A 20,014-nucleotide genomic window follows, 5' to 3' on the forward strand; every position below is an offset into this window, starting at 1 on the left:
CTAAATGAATTACGGCATATCAAACTCCGTACTCATATGTTGTACCATGGTCTGATAAAGGTTTAGAGCTGCGGCTGCATCATTTTCAAGGGATATTCATCCTAAAAATGCTTTTTATTTTTAGGCAAACCTAAATTTTTAAAATTTTTGCTGTGTGCCATCTTCCTTTTTCTCTTCACCAGTATTACATATACTCATATTAACACATCTCAACAAATCTCACAAGTGCTCTCTTTACTCTGACACCAAAATTATTCAAATAGACCTTGTGGTTGCAGAGATATATTCATTTTATTATGGGTACGCAACTTCCAAGCAGAAATCTAAAAATAGAAAAATAGGCTCAGGGTTCAAAAGGTTAAACTGAGGGTACCTGGCTCCCTGTTTGGATACAGAACTGCTTTTATTTTGAAATAAAACAAGGAATTTCAGGTAGATTACAGATAAAGTTTACCACATAAAATAACTTGTTATGGATCGAAAAGGAAATACGGGAACAGTAAAAAGTTAAACATTTAATAACACAAGGTGCAGATGACTTTTGACTTATCCACTGTGCTGTCTGTGAGGCTTTTAAACTGAAATGAGACATTAAGGTCTGGTGTTGTGGCTGCAAGGAGATGATGCAGTGACGTATCCAATGTGTTATTGTGAAAGGGACAATAAAACAAACATATTTTCCATAATTTTCAAAATTAAATGCAATAATTAATCATCTACCTGAATTAATTAAAGTAAGTTTATTCACGCTGACAGCCCAAGTCATACTGTTTCTGTTGTTTTTATACAATTTTATACAAAGGTTTCACAAAGCAGATTTTTTTCCTATTGTTTTTATAATAAGTTTTGATTTATCTAGCAAAATATCTACATTTAAGAACTTTAAAGTTAACTGTATTTTATTTAAATTTCTTTTTAGTATTATTTGTATTGTATATTGCATCTTATGTGCAGAGCTACTTTAAGATTTGCACGTTACCTGACATATTTATTTACTCTATGACTGTTGAAAGGTCATAAGGGTGACTCTGTGACTGTTGTCCATGTTTAATTGTCCAATATGAATCTATAAGGAATATCTGAAAAAACGGTACTTGTATTATAAATCATTGTGATGGTGGTTGATTTTCATTTTTTTTGTTTTTGCTGATGGCTCAGTGTCATGTTGAAATGAATCAGTAAATGGCAGTCTGTTGTTACAACTCTTTATGTTTGACACTGTGGAAAGAAACATATACAGTCAAAGTGTTGTGTTCACAATAAACCTGGTCCAGTTTCTGATTGTCATAATTGAATGATGTTTCTACATCTCTACAAATAAAAACATTTAAAATAATCTTTCTGAACTTGCCTTATTAAAGATTGACCATGTTCAGTGTCCTTGACACACACAGCCTGTCACCCATTGTGAACTGGGATAACTCCAGTCCTGTTAAACCCTTTACAAGATAAACAGGAGGAGATAATGCAGTGAAAGGTGCTGTAATATGATTGGACCAGTGTACCAATTTGTTGATTAACACTGGCTTGTGTACACAGCTGTAAGTGAACAAGTATAACCCTGTAGGATATACTTATTATTGTTTTCTTCTTTCTGTGACATTTACAATGATCCGATAAAACTTACCTATTTTCAGTGGTATTTTTGTATTATTTTGGGGCATATCTACCCTGTCTTTAACAGTTTTGACTTGGCGTTTTGGAAAGAGGACACAGGACAATAAAGGAGATCTTAGGGGTTGGATGAATTCTTTGCTTACTGATTGGCTGCCGCCCGCCAACCTTTGCGTCACTAATCTCCGCCTCCTCACGAAAAATGTATCTGCTGGCTTTGTCAAATGACCGAGAGTAAACCCGTATGAAGCAGGAAGTTTGATACATTGAGTTTCAAAATAAAGTGGGACAGTCAGGGGGTGTGCTAAACTACTTTTTTAAACGTTTGAGACTTTCTGCTCATTCGAATACATTTGTCTTTTAATAAGATTTTTTAGGCTACTTGCTTTTTATGTTGGGGCGTTTTTCCATTTTGACTTTTATGTTGGTAATTATTCATGATTTATGTATCACTTCAAAAGAGGATTAAACTATTTTTTGTTTTCTCAGTTTCCTTTAATACCATTATTCCACACAGCAGTTGCAAAGATGGAGTATATATGGCCCCTGGATTCAATCAGTAAATTAAATACCATAGCTAAGAGCGGATCATTCCAACCTTAAAGATCACAACCCCAAGGTTTCAAGCAGGGGTGTCCAAACTATGGCCTGGGGGTCCAAATGCAGCCCGAGGTACATTTTTATTCAGCCTGCAACAAATTCTAAAAACAAAATTAAATGTGGCCCTCATTAGAGCAAGAAGCCTGCACTTGAGTGTATAGTGCTTCTTAGTTGACGCTGGAGTTACTGTTGTTTTGATTCTGTAAACAAACGTCTTGACAACAATTTGTTGATTTGCTTTTATTATGGCTAAATTGAGATGACAGCCCATAGGGTAAATATATTGACAACCAAATTATAATCATATTTGTATTCATTATGTGTTGATAAATCCAGACAAAGGATTACAGCACCAAATGGCAGCACAAATGGTGCTAATGTAAACAGCTATTTAATCCGTCCCAGTGTGGAGATGAGTCTTCAGCATGCCTTCTAGGAGCCCCTGAAATCTGATTGGCCACTTCACAATCCTTTACAATGGCTGGCTCTCTTTCCCAAAATGCTGATATAGGCTTTTATTTTCTTTCAGCATATTCAGTTTCTAAGCGTGCCTTAAACTATACTGGATTGTTTTTAGTAACATTAATATACAAAAGTTGATGTAATTCAAATAGGGATGGACAATTTGGGGCAATAATCTAATTGTGACGACCCACCCCCCATTGCAATTTAATAGGTAAATATACTTCTGATTCCTCATATCGTTCAACAAACAAGCAATAAATCAGATTTAGATTAAACTAACTTAATTTTGATCATTTTGACTAAATTCCAATCCAGTATGGTTTTGTTTGATGGTTTCATGTCTTTCTCTTTTCTAACAAGACAAAGATAAAAGAAACAAGAAAAGAGGAAGAAAGATTTTACAATTGAATGTTTGCATGATCTGTAGTGCATAATATCTTTACCTTAAAAAGTGTTCTTAACTGGTATTTTGACACACATTTCAGGTCAAAGGAATATTGCAACTTATGAGATTTGAAAATTGCAGTTGGATTTATTGTGATTTAATCTAAGTTTCAATTAACTTTCCAGCACAAAAGGCCCTCACAGCCATGTATTTTTCTGTATGTGGCCCTCTGTGGAAAAAAAAGTTTGGAAACCCCGGATTTAAAGAACATGCAAGTCAGCACAGACCTGGGCAGTCTCGCTTTTATTCTGAAATTTATACCGGAAGTTTACCTCTATTCGCGACTTTTGATATTTAGCTCTTCATGATACAAACAGAGGGTTAGCCGGACTGACAGCAAGTCATCTTCCAACGAGGACAGGGACTGTACACTATAGCTGCGGACCAGTATTGTTTGTGTAATGAGAAGAGGACGGCAGCTGTGTTAGGACCGTGGTGAGTAAAATAATGACATCAGTTAGCTATGCTAATGCTAATGCTAGGTACTCTTCCAGTGTGGTGGCGCTTACAGCACTAGCTAGCCAAAGCTGCTAGCTTGATTGGCAGCCGCCGCATGTGTCCTCTCGTGTGAGAGTGAAAATAAAATCACATAGAGTTAAGGACAACCCCTTATGTTTGTCGTACTTGGCCTTTTTAAATGTTTATACTATATTACAGTATTGAAGTTGTTACTGCTAACTTCTATGTGGTTCTTCACAGTTGGGTACGCTAACATGTCTCCTCAGCATTCTTGCACTGCATTACTCAACATACCGGGAAAGTTATACAATACAACCTATTATTAACATTAATCATCCAACCGGATAATGTGTTGACAGTACAGCATTACAGTGGTGATGCTGACTATTGTGTCCATGCCCCTTAATAAAACGATCTCTGCCCTCTTTGACCCCTCTGTGTGTTTAGATTGAACACCATGGCTTCAGCGCCTCCACTCACACGGTCAGACTCAGCTCGGGGGGAGTTTTCCCCTCTGAAGCATTTCGTTGTGGCCAAGAAGAAGATAAGTGATGTTTTTGAACAACTGCTCAACTATGTGAAAGAGACCTCAGAGTTTGTAGAAGGTGAGAATGGTTGATCCGTGTCTTAGCCTGCTCCTGGGATAATTTTGTTTTTATACGAAGTTAATGATGTATACAGGATCTCATCAGTGAGAGCTACACAATCCCTTTATGTTAGAAAGAAGTTATTGGATTAACATGTTTATCATTTGTCAGTCAGCTCCCTCTTGCTGTGAAGTAAGTGTTGTGTGCACGTGTGTTGTTGGACAGAAACGTGTGGGAATAAAGCTCTGGAGAACATCGCCAGCCAGGACCAGAAGTTGGAGATCCAGGCATATGCTGATAAACTTGCTGTCATTAAGGAGGTGCTGGCACGTAGACACATGAAAGTGGCTTTTTTTGGCAGGTAAATGTTCATGCACTTGGATGAATCATGCACAAAATAATAAACTATTCTAAAGAAATAAGAAGACACTTGAATGTTTCCATAAAGATGTATTAAATTTGTATTTTTGAACACTTTTCAGGTAAAAGAACTGATGCACCTTCTGCAATTTGAAAATTGCAGTAGGACTGTTACGGCCTCTTAAATAAATGAAATGATTAACAAATTAAGGCTCTAACACAAAGACCAGCGAAGTATAAATAACATACATCAACAGCAAATTGAAGATTTGAAAGGAAATCCACATTTTCTTGGTATTAAATCAATCACTGCAGTCAGGTGATAAATTAAATCAGTGAAACAAAATGGGCTGTAGGCACGGGCCAAATAGAAAAAAGAAGGGGGGTGGACTTGGCTAACCTGCAGTGGGCCATAGGACCAACAACCACTTCCAAATAAGGCTACCTAACAATAATTAATTACCTACATGGGTAAGAAAAAAAAAGAATAGGACTACTGGCAAAATATATCCCAAAGTAGAACACAAAACCCAGCAATCTAAAGATGCATGGGAGAAATAACCAAAAGGGAAAAAAGGGGCTTGAAAAGAATAAGACTGGATTAACTATGGGGGGGGGGGGGGGGGGGTCTGTCTGTCTGTCTATAATGTTTATTATGATTAAGGTTGACTATGGCTTGCTGCAAATTACTTAAGCTAGATCTGCAACTCTTTGAAATGTCTAAAAACATTGTAAGCAGTTACATAAGCAGTTGTTTATTTAATTGTAGTTTGCAGTAGAAGATTTGTCAGAGAAGAACCAAGATTTTCTCCGTTTTATTGAGTAATACATTTCTTGCACCTCCTTATGCTTGTGTAAGAATGTTATTTGCTTTACCTGTCCCTGAAGTCTGTACAGATGCTTTGCTTTACAGCTTGTTTATTACGATGTAACGTCCTAGGACTCCACACATATATTTAGAGGGTGATATACGGAATGAGCTGATTATTTGACTTCACATTAATTAAATGACTCTCTGGTTGGTTTGTAGGACCAGTAATGGTAAAAGCACTGTAGTCAATGCCATGCTGAGGGACCGAGTGCTGCCCAGCGGGATTGGCCACACTACTAACTGCTTTCTAAGTGTGGAGGGCACCGATGAAGACAAGGCGTACCTCAAGACCGAGGGCTCTGATGAGGAGAAGAGCATTAAGGTAAATATTGTGTGCTGTTTTGTCCCCAGTGATAGAGAACAGCTCTCTATTTCTCTTTGAGAACTTTTACATGAACACATCCCAAAAATCTGGCCATGCTCTTTAATCTGTTGACTTTGATCAGCTGTTATCCAATTAGTCTGATAATGATAGTTGTAAAATCCTAGAAGCCCATTCAGATCAGCAATAAGTTAATAGGATTTTTACTGTTTGTTTTTGCTGATGTACTTAAATTCGTGCCACAGTTGAGGATACAAGCTGATGAGGTTTATCTGTCACTATGAAATCTTCTTTACTCATTGTTCAACAGGTAACAACAAGGAGGTTTTATGAGCATTAGCTGGACTTTCAAAATAAAGTAAACTAACAAAAGCTCATTTTATTCTTGTAACATATGTATTAAAATAGTAACAACTTATAAACTAATTAAAAAGGGCTACAAATCAATGACAGCACAGAGGTTTGTGTTTCTATAATGTGTGATGTTTTTTTTTTTTTTTTTTTGACTTTTTAGCTCTTGTTGATTTCACAAACATGAACCTGTGGCCTGTAAACAGGCTCAGCTCTGCAGGATGTTTATGGGGGTGTCAGGTATCTAAAACAGAAGTCTAAAGTGAGGGACTTTTTCTTTTACCTTGTTTATCTTTTGCCCACCAAGCTAAATAAAGTCAGCTTTGTTTAAAATATAAAAAACCTTTACAGTTTTATTCCATGGCTTTCAGCGTCCTTTTAATAATTTATTGTTAAGGTACTTGTTTCATGGTACATTTAATCAGATAAACTCCAGGTCATATTGAAATGTACTTGAAATTTACAATATCTCCTGGATGATAAGCCTTATAGCTTTAGAACTAGAGAAAGTTCATTGGAAACAGCCTCATCAGCCAATGTTTACATCTTCTGCAGACTGTAAACCAGCTGGCTCATGCGCTCCACATGGATGAGAGTCTTGACGCGGGCTGTCTCGTCCGTGTGTTCTGGCCAAAGACCAAGTGTGCTCTGCTACGAGACGACCTGGTGCTTGTAGACAGGTAACAGGATGTGTTCATTCCATATCAGCATTATGAATAGAACATCTTTTTGTAGTAGACTTGTATGTGACCTCTTTACCTTTCTTTTCCCCCTAGCCCAGGAACAGATGTCACTACACAGCTGGACAGCTGGATTGATAAGTTCTGCCTGGATGCAGACGTTTTTGTGCTGGTGGCTAACTCGGAATCAACACTCATGAACACGGTAATAACTTCTTGGCTCAGCAAACTCTAGTCTGGCTGATATCCTGTAATAAATGTAAAATGTATTTATGCTTTGCAATTATTATCATTCCTCTTCAGGAATGTATTATAGATCAATTGAATAAATTTGTTATTTCACAAGGAGTTAACATGGTGGAATTCACAGGATGGCTCTAAAAAGAAAACTGTCTGTATGGCAGCTTTGATGAACGTTTGTATACTAGCTGTGAACTCTGTCACTGTCTTATCAGATATTGCTTGTGTTAGGGTGTGCTGTTTGAGATCTGTTTTTTTCATGAATGAACACAAAAATGAAAGCAGTGTTTTTGTTTGTAGTATGTACCACCTTGTTTTATATCACCTTATTTTTTTAACCATAAATGTACGCTTTTATTATAATAGAGAACATAGATCAGTATAAATTGTCTGATATTTGGTTTGTATACATATATGTGAGACCATTTGTGTTGATATTTTACATTTAAGAGAGTTATAATTGTTATTGGATTTCACTATTTCTGTTTTGATTTTACTCCATCTGTTAATGTTACTTTTAAAGCTGGAGTAGAGTTGCAGAAAGGTAAATATTCCGTTCTATCAGTGAGTCGTGTTTACTTAAAGGATCAGAGTGGAAGCTTTCTATGCTGAGCTGATAACAGAGTGAAGAGTGTGGCTGCACGTGTTTGTATCCAGCCACAGAGGCCCCACACTTGGTTCTCTCTGCTCAGGCATTTGTGCAATGTAAAGCCGGACAGAAAGTCAATCACAGAGTTCATTAACCCAGCAGCAGCTCTTAAAGGGGCAGAACACATTCCCCTATGGGTTATTCAAGGGTAATTCACACAGGCTGTGTGTGAATAATGTAAGATTGTGGAAAAGACAAAAATAAAGCATGTTGAGTGAGAGCATAAAATACCGCTAATTTTGCCATCCATAAATGGCCTTTTTTATCCAAGCAGTAGGATAAACTTTTCTGTCTTGGTAAATAAGGGACAGCTAGAAAATAAAAAAAACAATATGTTTAGACCTTTAAAGTCACTGTCATGTCTCTCTTCACTCTTCTTCCATCCAGGAAAAACACTTTTTCCACAAAGTCAATGAACGCCTGTCAAAGCCCAACATCTTCATCCTCAACAACCGCTGGGATGCCTCAGCAAACGAACCAGAATACATGGAAGATGTGAGTCCACACTTTGTTTGTCTCATTTCACCAGAAGTGGAAAGTAACATACACTCCTCAGTAGCTACCAGGGCAGGGCAATTAATCGTAATTTAGATTAAATCGCAATATGTCCTGCTGCTATTTTGAAATCACAGATGATGCAGAACAGTTAAAATAGTTCTATACAATTTTTTTCCGCAGCAGAGATGTTATGATCTACTCATGATGCATGAAAGCATGATTTTTTTCTAGCATAGTTAGAGAAAATATTCTTTTCTTATTTATATATACCCTTTTCTAATTTGAAAATGAGAATGACAAAAAAAGATCATTTCCTTCAATACAACAATTCTCATTGTACCTGCAATATGAGTCAAAGTAACTGCAGTTTGATGTTTTTTCCAAATTGTTCAGCCCTAGTTGTCATGATGATTCCTACAAGGCATTAAGTTAAAAAGAAATCAGTAAATTTACTGTGATTGAAGCAGATGAATAAATACACGTAATTCAGACTGATCCGTGCATTATGTTTAGGGCTAAAAATAAGAAATTACCAGAAAATATACAGAATATATTCTCTGAAAGAAAATGTAATTATAACTTAAGGGGACCATATAAATTTGAATCTGTTTGCGTGTGTACAGTGAAAAAAAGTTTTTGTGTTTCTATTTGTGGGGTGAATCTGTGGAATAGTCTGAGTGTGGATCTCAAGCAATGTCCAAATATGATCAAGTTAAAAAAAAAAAAAAGGTACAAAGAGGTGATTTTCACAAAGTACATGAAGAGTGTCTTCAACGGACACTTGGGAGTCTAATATTCACTTTTTTGTTAATTATGGTGAGGATAATAGTGGTAATAATTGTTGTTATATTTGAATGTAAACTTTATGATGATAATATTCGAAGATTAAATATTTAATATTTCATATTTAATATTTAGAAATTCAGTTTGTGTAGGTATGTGTATACAAGCATAAATTCATATAAATATATATTTGATTAGGAAATAAAATCTGTAATGAATTTATAATTTTGAATATAGCAAATTAGTGAATTATGGAGAAGGGGTGGGATTAAATAAGTGTTTATTTCCTCCCATTCCTTTTTGAATATGTAAATCAAATTGTTATATGTGACATTTGTCTATGAGCATTATTTTCTTTCTTTGTTTGACCACTTTGCACTCTGTTTTACATATTCAAAATAAATTTCCATCTGTCCGTCTGTCTAATCTATCTATCTTATCTGTCCCTCCCATCCTAACATATGGGCCAGGAAAGAATATTTTTCTGTCTAAAATTGTGTTTGGTCTAATAAAGATTGATTGATTTATTGCTTGTCATTGTCGAACAATAAATAAGATGGGGAACTTGGAAAATGTTTGCACGTCAAATCACAAATGCAAAATTGGAAAAAAAAAATGGCAATGAGATTATTTAACCTAATCAGTCAGCCCTGGTAGCTACTCAGTACTTCAAGTAAAACTGTAAATTGAATACATTTTACTTTTACTTGAGTAGATTTATAGACCAGAACTTTTACTTAAGTACATTATAATCAGAGTAACTTTACTTTTACTTGAGTACAATGTTCATGTACTTTTTTCACCTCTGCACAAATAAAGCTCATCTTCACAGAATGTGACCATTATTTTTACATCTCTTCCCTCAGGTGAGGAAGCAACACACGGATCGCTGTGTCAACTTTCTGGTTGAGGAGCTGAAGGTTGTGGATCGGGATCAGGCACCCAACCGCATCTTCTTTGTTTCTGCCAAGGAGGTGCTCAACTCTCGCATGCAGCGGGCGCAGGGCATGCCTGAAACAGGTGTGGTTTTCAAACAAAGGTGATGCAGTTATGCAGGGGTGGAACAAACTAATGTCTTATCTTTGTTTTATGCAATAAATTAGGGTGCTCAACTTGCATTAACGAGACTGTTCCTCTTAAAAATGCCTTTTTAATCAAGTTTTAAATGAAGTTTTCAAAACTTGCTAGGAGCACAAGCTAAACTTAACAGCATTTGTGTTGCAAACAATAAGAATAACTGTGATCATTGTAATTAGTGTTATAAATAAATAGAAATATTAAGACATAAAAGATAAAATGAGGGAATTAAAAACCATGTATTTCATACATAAAATAGGTCGTCGTGCTGATGGTTGCTGTGCAATAAAAGCAAAGATTTGTCATTTTACATACATGTGATTATTTCCTCCAATAGGCGGCGCTCTGGCTGAGGGTTTCCAGGAGAGACTGAAGGAGTTTCAGAGCTTTGAGAGGAGGTTTGAGGTCTGTGCACTTGTGTGTGTTTGTTGGTCCTCTTAATATCTTTCATTTTCAATAATCATAATCTAACTCCTAAAGGAAAACGATATGTTGTGTCTGAGTGGTGAAACAGATTTTGTTCTAAATGAGGAAGTTTGGGCTATATGTGATGAGAAATAGGTTTATTTTGGTATCATAAAAAAAAAAACCCAAGTTGTTAGATCTCTTGAGTGAAATCGGCGTTGTATCATTCCACACACAGCAGGAAAAACGTGCTGATAGTGACTGTGACAAAAAGCTGAGCAATTATTTTGTTATTCTGTTGAGCTATGTTATAGTGAAGAGAGTCAAAAGTTCTGAGAAGTTTGGTATTTTGGTTACTGATTAGTCAAACAGTGAAGCAGAGCTTACTTCTGTGTAAAGGTTATACAAACTCTAAACAGTCTAGTAATACTGTTTTGAAAATGTCAGTTGACTTAATGTGTCAGCTTGTGTATGTTCCTGTTGTGCAGCGTGTACGAAATGGTTGTGTGTTGAAACACACTTAGACATAGAAACTGAAAGCAACCTGAGCAGCTGACAGGGTAAAACCTGGTGTGCAGTAGCTGTTTAGGTTTTTTCTGCAGTTTTACACTGGCAGGGACTTCCACACCAATCACTGTGCCTTTTCCATCAACCTGCGTCTTCATTGCTGAAGTCTAGATTCACTAAGGCGAGGGCATCTGTTTGTTTCTGTTCAGATTAGGTTTTGTTCCATCATATCCATTTTTAGTGTTGATTTTTCTTTGTGTTTGTGTGCTGTTTTGTGTCATCTTGTTGATGTTTTTCATACTAACCAGCAGGAGTTAAATTGTGACCATTCTGGGAAGACATTATTGAAAGTGACATTAAGTAATTCATCCCAAAATGACACAATATTCCTTCTTCAACTTGTTACAATGTTTTGTATTTTATTTCACTTACTATTTTCATTTGATATGTTTTTATAACTTGCATACTTTTATGTTCAGTTTTCTTCACCAACACATTACTGTGACTTTACAACTTTATCTGGGCTGCGACACAAGATACACACTCTGCTACTGTCACTTTGACTCCTGTGTTTTGGTTCTCCTTAGTTAGAGTAGCAGGTGTGTGTCTTGTCCCTGGTTTGTCCCTGGTCAGTGTGTGATATCACTCGCTCTCCAGCAGAAGCCCCGACATCTGTCACAGTAACTTGTGTGTTATGGCCTCGCAGGAGTGTATCTCGCAGTCAGCAGTGAAAACAAAGTTTGAGCAGCACACAATCAGGGCCAAGCAGATCACAGAGAAAGTCAAGAGCATCATGGACGCCATCAACATCGAGGCGGCAGAGAAGAGGTGAGTGTTTGATCCATATTTTTATATTTTTCCTCTAGCTACATTTTTCAGGAAGATTTTTGTCAAGGCCACGATGGTGTTACGGAGGGTATCGCTAAACTTCCCAGGAAATGAATATAAACTAGATTTTAATGACATCCTGTTCAGTAGCATGGAGATGCATTTAGTTATAGATATGTTGCAGGTTATGTATCCCTAAATGGGTGGGGTTTTTAAAATGAAATCATTTAACTGCTTCACATTTTCTGACTTTACTTCCTGTTTGGGGGCGGGGCTTTAGAGTGGTGGCGCTGGAGGACAGAGAGTATCAGATGGACCGGCTAGACTTTGTCAAGAATCAGCTCAAGCTGTTGATTGAAGATATCAAGAAGAAAATTAAGGCCATCAGTGAGGATGTCGAGTCGAAGGTAGACACGAAAAATAATCTAACGACAAGATCTACATTTTTTATGAATTTTTTATTCTTAATCAAATTTCAATCAGTCTACTGCAATCTCAAGTTTCAGGTTAATTGATCAAAATTGAATCAAAATCAATTCGACATTAAAATATTTAATTTTTTTGTGTGGAAACAGAAACTAGAATTATCTTACAAGTAGAAGTTGAATTAGAAAATCATCTTCTATGTAATCCTCAAACTTCTGTCACATTTTTTCCTGTTCTCTGTTCTGTAGCTGAGTGGTTTTTCCATTTGTTCTTCATTTAGGTATCTAATGCCATGGAGGAGGAGATCTGCCGCCTCCACGTGATTGTTGACGAATTCCACGCTGACTTTCATCCTTCACCACATGTCCTCAAGATCTACAAGTCTGTAAGTCTGGGCACTGAATAATTCTTGTGATCTAACCTAAGTTTGTCCCTCTCTTTTTTCTGATTTTTGTTGAGGCCACTGAATCATGTCGTTGTTTACAGGAGCTGTTGGCTCATGTGGAAGAGGGAATGGGAAAAAACCTAGCCTTTCGCTGCTCTGACGCCATCAACGCTTCTGTCCAGTCCTCTCAGGGATTTATGATAGGTATATACACTGTACAAGTTAGTTGTAAAATAGTGCATCTCTGTAAATGATGTTTGGGGAAATATGTTTTGTTTTGAAGAGATTATAACCAGTTGTGTGTAGTATTTTTAAATGCTGTTTTTTACCTACCAAAACAAGACTGAGTAATAATGATGGCTGGCATGAAAAGTGAAAAGTTGTCTAGAATAATATTTACTTCCATACCTTCCCTTGTTGAAAAGGTCTAAGAAGAAGAAATATTATTTTCATAGAAAATGACCTCCACCCAGATTTCCACTCATCCACTGTACTTCCACCCACTTAGCTCTCATGCTAAACTGAGCTCAGACCTTTTGGACACTATGGTCTGCAGCACCCTGTGCTCTGCTATATTTACCCCTCCTCTCTAAATGCCATTGTCTCATGTGTGTCTGTTATACTACAAATATATCATTATTTCAGGCACATGCTGTGCCCTCACTTGAAAACTTCTGTTTCCATGAGGACAGATTAGAAAAGGGAGAAAACTGATAGCAAATGTACCTTTACTGACCAGAATGATGATGGTGGTCTACTTTCTTTGCTGTTTTTTTCTGCCCCCAGGTGACCTTAAAAGAATCAACTGTAAAAGAAGATGTGTGTTTTTAAAATGTAATCTTAAGCCACATATGATGCAGTAACCGCTCTTGGTTTCTCTCTTTTCCCATAATCCTCTCACTCCAGAGAGCATGCTCCCTCTGCTTCCTGCTACGGTCCAGAGTCAAATCCACATGCTGGTGCCCAACAGGAAGTTTGACCTGAGCTATGACCTAAACTGCGCCTCACTTTGCAGTGACTTCCAGGAGAACATTGAGTTTCAGTTTTCTTTGGGCTGGACAGCATTAGTTCACCGCTTTCTAGGATCTGTCAACGCACAAAGAGCACTCAAACTAGTCGACCAGAACTTCCAGGTACAGGTGAAAAAAAACTTAATAAGATCTTTACTTTTCAAGAGGTTTCTGCTTTTGTGTGTTGGAAAATATTTGGTGAGGATTTTTGGTGGCATTTAAACTCTGCTTTTTGTCTTTTTGCAGACCTCTCGACCAGCACTGCCTCTAGCCCGTACGCCATCCTCGGGACCCCCTTCATCAATAGCTCCACCCAGCAACAACGACAAAGCCCTCATGACACAAGAGGACCTGATGGTTGCCATGGCAACCAATGTGGCATCCCTCACCTCCCGCACTTCGATGAGTGTTGTCATCATAGGGGGAGTGGTATGTTGTTTTCAAGATTGTTCAAACATGTCAGCATTCAGGAAGGCTGTTTTTCTAAGCCACCTCTGTGTACTTGTTTGTTTTCTAAGGTGTACAGAGCAGTCGGCTGGAGGCTCATTGCCCTCTCTGCTTCTCTGTACGGATTACTGTACCTGTACGAGAGGCTCACCTGGACCACAAAGGCAAAGGAACGCTCTTTGAAGCGCCAGTTTGTGGACTACGCATCAGAGAAGCTTCAGCTCATCGTCAGTTTTACAAGTGCAAACTGTAGCCACCAGGTCCAACAGTAAGTCCAAACACAGGCTTATTTTTTTTATAAAAGATGGCAACAACTTAAATATTTGGAAATGTATTTTTGTCAACTCTTGTAAAAGATGTCAAGTTATACTTAGTTGAGCCACATATATCTGACAAGTCTAGATACAAATCTTATTTCATGGCATAAACAAAACTAGAATACAGCATGGTGGTTTTAAACCACTGCCAGATATACCATTGCCATACAGTAATAGGTTGTTTCCACCAAGCGGTCCGGCTCAGTTTGGTGTGGAATGGCATGCAACTTTTTGCGTTTCCATAGAGCAAAAGTTGGAAAGGTCCCAAAAAAAACGACCCACTGCAAAACACAGAAGTTTGCTCTGTGAGGAGCAGTGAAAATGGGAGAAAAACGACCTAATGTCTGGTTAAATCTGAGATTTTTGAACTTGACGGGGATCCAATCTGTTTCCTAGTCTGTGGATATTGATATCTGGCCACAAATCAAGTTACCTGACGTTTATCTGGACCTGATTTGAAGTACACAAAGCAGAGCCTGAAGGCACACATCAGCCTGGTTTATCCGTGATGGATGTGAAACTAAATTAATGCTGAAGTTTTGTGAATACTAAGCCTTAGTACAGTTGATTCTCTGTACTCTAACTGGTTATTAATCTACTTCTTACATTAGGTAACTTCTGAAAAGATTGCTCTGTGCTTGTTGAACGTGTGTAAAACTTCGGGCTGCAGCCTATTTTAAAACGAGATCAGAGCACCCAGGATTTCTGACTTAATCTAGTTTGATTTTAACACCAGCTAAACTTTTACTTTATTTTTAATGCTGTGAATTCTCACGGTACAGCTCTGAACGGTTATATTTTGTCGTATAAACTGTTATAGACTAGATATATTCACATATTAACGTACAGTTACGACACAAAACGTCTGTACACGTATTCCGTTAGCTGAGGAGCTGTATGACAGCGGTTAACATAATTAAGATGTGGTTATTTTTTAAAAAAGCACTTTCAGCTGAAATAAAGATGTTTAATACTTATTCCCTACTGATTTCTGTCACTCATCCTTTCTATAACTCAGCAGCTGGACCAGCAGACTCACGCTGTATGTGACGTCACATGCATAGCTTTCAGTCTGCCCACCTAGTGAGGGCACGGGTGTCTGTGGAAACGCAAACTATTTTCAGGTTTAGCATACCAAACCACACCAGACTGTACTGAATCAAACCAGACCCCCTGATGGAAACACAGCTTAAAAGTACAGGGATGGGAGTGTGATCAATCAGCATACATTTTTAAATCGCATTTTTCACCCCTGTGATTAACTAATCAAAATTTTGACAGCACTAGTAAAAATATCTGAAATTAAATATACAAACTCCTTTAGGTGATACATCATGGACACTTTATTTGGACACTCAACAAGGAATTGGGGGGGGGGGGGGGGGGTCGGATTCCGCAGGGGGTTGTGGACAGGCCAGAGGCACATATTTTTGCTAGAAAAGCCTGAAAAAGTATATTTTGAATAATACGTGACCTTTAAGCATATTAAGTTCATCGTCATGTTTTGAGTAGTTTTTCTTGTCTGTCTTAAGCTAAAACACTTCAGTGTTTAGGATGTTTTACTCAAAAAATATAAAATGTGACTTCAGAAATAGATTACATCAAAAGCATGTTCAGTCTTAAAATATTCACACTGATGTAAAAGTGCATGTGTTATTGGACAATGATTTTGCTGTGTCCACTTACAAACACGGATTTAAAAGTCTGTCCAGTCTTCTGTATAGTATCTAAATTAGTAAACACGCCAGTGCTCTGCCCTCTGTGTTTCCAGGGAAATGGCTACGACCTTTGCACGGCTCTGTCAGCAGGTGGACCAGACGCAGAAAGAGTTGGAGGCAGAAATCCGTCAACTGACGGCCAAGATAGATCAACTGGAGACCGTCCAGAGCCAATCCAAGAGTCTGAGGTCAGTCCAGCTTGTTCTCTTAGAGTGTGAGGAGAGTAGAGGAGGGTTTACTGGAAGATCTAAACTCAGGAAACTCTAGATCAGCAGTTTTCAGTGTGTAGGAGGGTGATTCTGCTCTTAAGATACAGGCTGTGCCTTTGATGCACATACCACAGATCATCCTCCACCTGCAGCCTTGCCTGGTACTTACCTTTGGCCACTGTCCATGCAAAAAAAACCTGCACTCACATGATGCCTTGGTATTAACAGTGCAAATCTCTAAACAGTTTTTTTTCTGTGTCTGCAAATTCTTTAGCTTCCTGCCAAAAACTCCCATGGCCAGGTCGTCAAACTGGGTGATGCAGGAGTTAACAAGGCCTTGTGCTGACATTAGCTTGCTTCTCTTTGCGAATTACAGACTTTGGCAATAAGGACCAATCCAGGAAAATCCACACTTTAAATAGTTGTGGTCAGACTTCCTCTTTCTGCTCTCTGTCTTCTCTCTCTCTCTCTCTGTTGTCTCTAAAAACCTATCCCCCCAGAGAGGGCCCACCTCACACTTTGAAAACTGCCGTTTGAGATAATTGAATGACAATAACTCTATACATAGGAGCAGTTCAATTCTAAATCCACATGTGGTCTAATTTGCATGTTTTGTTGTATTTTGATGTTCAAACTTTGTTTTCATTTACTTTTCATGATCAGAAGTTTGGGATCTGCTTTTACTGTGTTTTGTGAAAAAATGTGGGTTTTTTTTTTGTTTTTTTGTTTTTTTTTCAGTTTGAACATACTAACGTTTAAGATACATTTAACTTGCCTTTACTATCATCATACTGTTGATTAAGCCCTCTTTACTGGTCAGAGACAAATGAACACCATATTTTGCCATACATTTAATAAAAATCAGTGCCAAACATGAACTGTTTACTACATAGACCTTCACATTAAGATTTATAAGATATCTTTACAATTCTGAAATAATTCAATGTGAAGTTTCAAGTAGCTTTAGCTGGAAGAAGTTGGTCCAAGTCTGACTCATGTTTGTTTCCTCTGCAGGCATAAAGCGACAGAGCTGGAGAGACAGTTGGAGACGTTCACTAATCAGTACCTGCAGCCTCAGCAGTGAGCTGCTCCTCTTCATCGCTCCACTGTTTGGTTCTCATTGAACCAAACATTCCTCCAACAGGAAACTCCCTGCCTTGGTCCTTGTCACAATATTTTCTATTTGAAGATAAATGCTTAAAGGTAGAACAATCAGTTGGTTGATCTATCAGTGTTTAAAAGAAATGAATATTATTTTAATACACCCTTTATCCTGTTAAAAAAAAAAAAAAAGAAACACCAAATTGCAATTTCTCAAAGTACAGGATTCAGACACTTTGTTTCATTTGTAGAAGTATATAAATTCTATTTTGTTGTTCTTTTTTTGTCGCATCCAAACACAAATATAGAGATGTTTCTGGTAAGTGCATGGCTACATGCCATTATTTTTTGACATTTTGTAGACTAATCAGTTACAGATAAAGGTTTATCAATCATGGAGGTATTCTTTAGTTACAGTCTCTCTGGATTCCCAGACACAACAGTATTTTTCTCTCCCCTTATTTTCTCCTCACTCAGCCAAGTGTTTGAATTTAAAAAAAACAAAGAAAACAACAAAACAAAACTGCCTGTAAAAACAAAGAAAGTTGAACTCATGCTCTGTAGAGATGCACCACAAGGTGGCGTTATGACCTTTTGGTGTGACGGCTGCTGGTCAGGTGCTATATTTTCACACTACCGTGCTTCTACTGTGAATATGCCTTTTTTGATGATGAACTTTTGTGGAGTAAATGAAGTTTGTGAGTCTGTGAGATTGAATCTTTATCTGTCCAGCTGTATGTACGCAACAAGATTCAAGTTATTTAAGAAAGGGGATTAAAAAAAGTATGTTTTTTTCCTGAATTTTAGGGACTCTCGTTGATTCAGTGAGTGAAATCCTTTGAGTAGAAAGGGAAAGCATGTCTTTAATATACTGAAGGTTCATGTACTATTTTCTAACTATCAAAACTGTATAAATCAAAGGCTTTGGAAATCCACTTATATTTTATAAAATCTTATTTTATTTATACCCATTAGACTTGTAAAGATGATATCAGTCTGCACTTGTACCAATCTTTTTCCTTGAATGTGTGTGAAATACCTCCAGATCAGCCCAAACACATTAAATCTGTCACTATGTTAAACAGTCAGTGTGTGACTTTCTTTGACAAACTTTGTTGTTAAGGAATTTTTAAGTTTCTAATTCTTTCACTTTTATTTCTCATGATGACCACATAAAGGGGAGCTATGCAAGTGTTCAGTGATTAAGGTACTTATTGATATTTGTTAAACCTGACTGAATATCACCGATGTCCTTGAGCAGAGCATCTAAAAAAATTGATGAAAACTTTTGGTAACCCTTTCTTTTACAGTCCCCTTATTGCCAGGCATTTACCTGGAATATATATAGTTAATTATTTTATGTTATTTGGTGAATACTACTGGCAATAAATAGGTAAATGTAGAAAAATGACAGCTCAAATACTAGGAATTTATCTATAAATATAGTAAATTATTTTGTGTTAATGGCTATCTACCCATGGTTATACATAAGCAAATATAGAGAAACTACAGCTCAAATACTAGGTTAATACCTAGTATTTGAGCTGTAGTTTTTTTATACTTAACTTTGTATCACCAGGGGTTATTACCCAATATCACAGTACAATAAACGCATATTAAAAGGTAAAAACCTAGTATTTAAGCTGTAGTTTCTTTGTTTTTACCAATTTATTACCAGAGGTTATTACCTAATAACAAAGTATGAAATACATATATTTAAAGGCAAATACCTACAATTCGAGCTGTAATTTCTTTATACTTCTATATTACCAGTGGTAGTTATGCAATAACACAATAAGTTACCACATATTTACCAGGTAAATACCTAGTAATTAGGGGCTGTGAAAGAAAGGGTTACCAGAATGTCCTTTCTTTCCTGTTAAATTCAAGAAGTGAAACTTCCTTATATTGTAGAGTCATCTCATACAAAGTTAAATATTTCAAGACTTTTTTAAAATCTAGATGATCATGGCTTACTGCTCGCACAAATCAAACGTCCTCTGTCTCAAAATATTAGCATATCACAAAACAGTCCAAAAAGAGGATTTATAATACTGAAATGCTGACCTTCTGGAAAATTATGCTCATTTATGCCCTCAGTAACTGGTTGGAGCTCCTTTCCTGCATCTATGCGTTGTGGCACTGCTGGGGTGTTGTGAAGTCCAGGTTGCTCTAGCAGCCTTCGGCTCGCCTGTATTGTTGAGTCTGGTGTCTCATCTTCCACTTGACAAAACCAGAGAGATTCTCTGTGGGGTTCAGGTTTCTCCAGACACTGGGATCTTGATTTCCAAATGAACTCAAAATTTGCTTTAATCAGAAAACAGGACTTTGGACCACTGAGCAACAGTCCAGTTCTTTTTCCCCCTAGCCCAGGTGAAAGGCTTATGCCACCTGTGGTTCAGGAGTGGCTTGACACTAGGAACATTGCACTTGTAGTCCATTTCCTGGACCCATCGAGTGAGGTGGCTCTTGATACACTGACTCCAGCCTCAGTACACCCCATGTGAGGCTCCTTTAAGTTCTTGGATCTGCTTTATTTGTTGCCTGTGCACATTTTCTTACCCCACTTTTCTCTTCCAGTCAACTTCCCATGAATATGCTTTGATACAGCCTCTGAGAACAGCCTGCCCTTTCAGCAGTGCCCTTCTGTGGCTTACCCT

At 37.4% G+C, this 20,014-nt stretch overlaps 1 protein-coding gene across 2 annotated transcripts; it reads left to right on the plus strand.

Moving 5' to 3' along the window:
- Window positions 1-3,424: 3,424 nt before the first annotated feature.
- On the plus strand, window positions 3,425-18,442 carry mfn1b (mitofusin 1b). Of its 2 annotated transcripts, none has more exons than XM_041791825.1 (18): window positions 3,425-3,559; window positions 4,031-4,188; window positions 4,396-4,531; window positions 5,561-5,723; window positions 6,630-6,754; window positions 6,851-6,959; window positions 8,031-8,138; window positions 9,791-9,944; window positions 10,339-10,406; window positions 11,620-11,741; window positions 12,022-12,148; window positions 12,448-12,552; window positions 12,654-12,756; window positions 13,459-13,691; window positions 13,809-13,991; window positions 14,081-14,277; window positions 16,098-16,232; window positions 17,268-18,442. In XM_041791825.1, the coding sequence occupies exons 2-18, from the start codon at window positions 4,041-4,043 to the stop codon at window positions 17,335-17,337; spliced, it is 2,286 nt and encodes a 761-aa protein (XP_041647759.1). In that variant the 5' UTR covers window positions 3,425-3,559; window positions 4,031-4,040; the 3' UTR covers window positions 17,338-18,442. The 2 variants fall into 2 exon arrangements, with proteins under 2 accessions (XP_041647759.1, XP_041647760.1); XM_041791826.1 differs by having other exon boundaries at window positions 13,459-13,685.
- Window positions 18,443-20,014: the final 1,572 nt, after the last annotated feature.

The sequence above is a fragment of the Cheilinus undulatus genome, linkage group 7 (assembly GCF_018320785.1).
Source record: "Cheilinus undulatus linkage group 7, ASM1832078v1, whole genome shotgun sequence".
Lineage (NCBI taxonomy): Eukaryota > Metazoa > Chordata > Actinopteri > Labriformes > Labridae > Cheilinus > Cheilinus undulatus.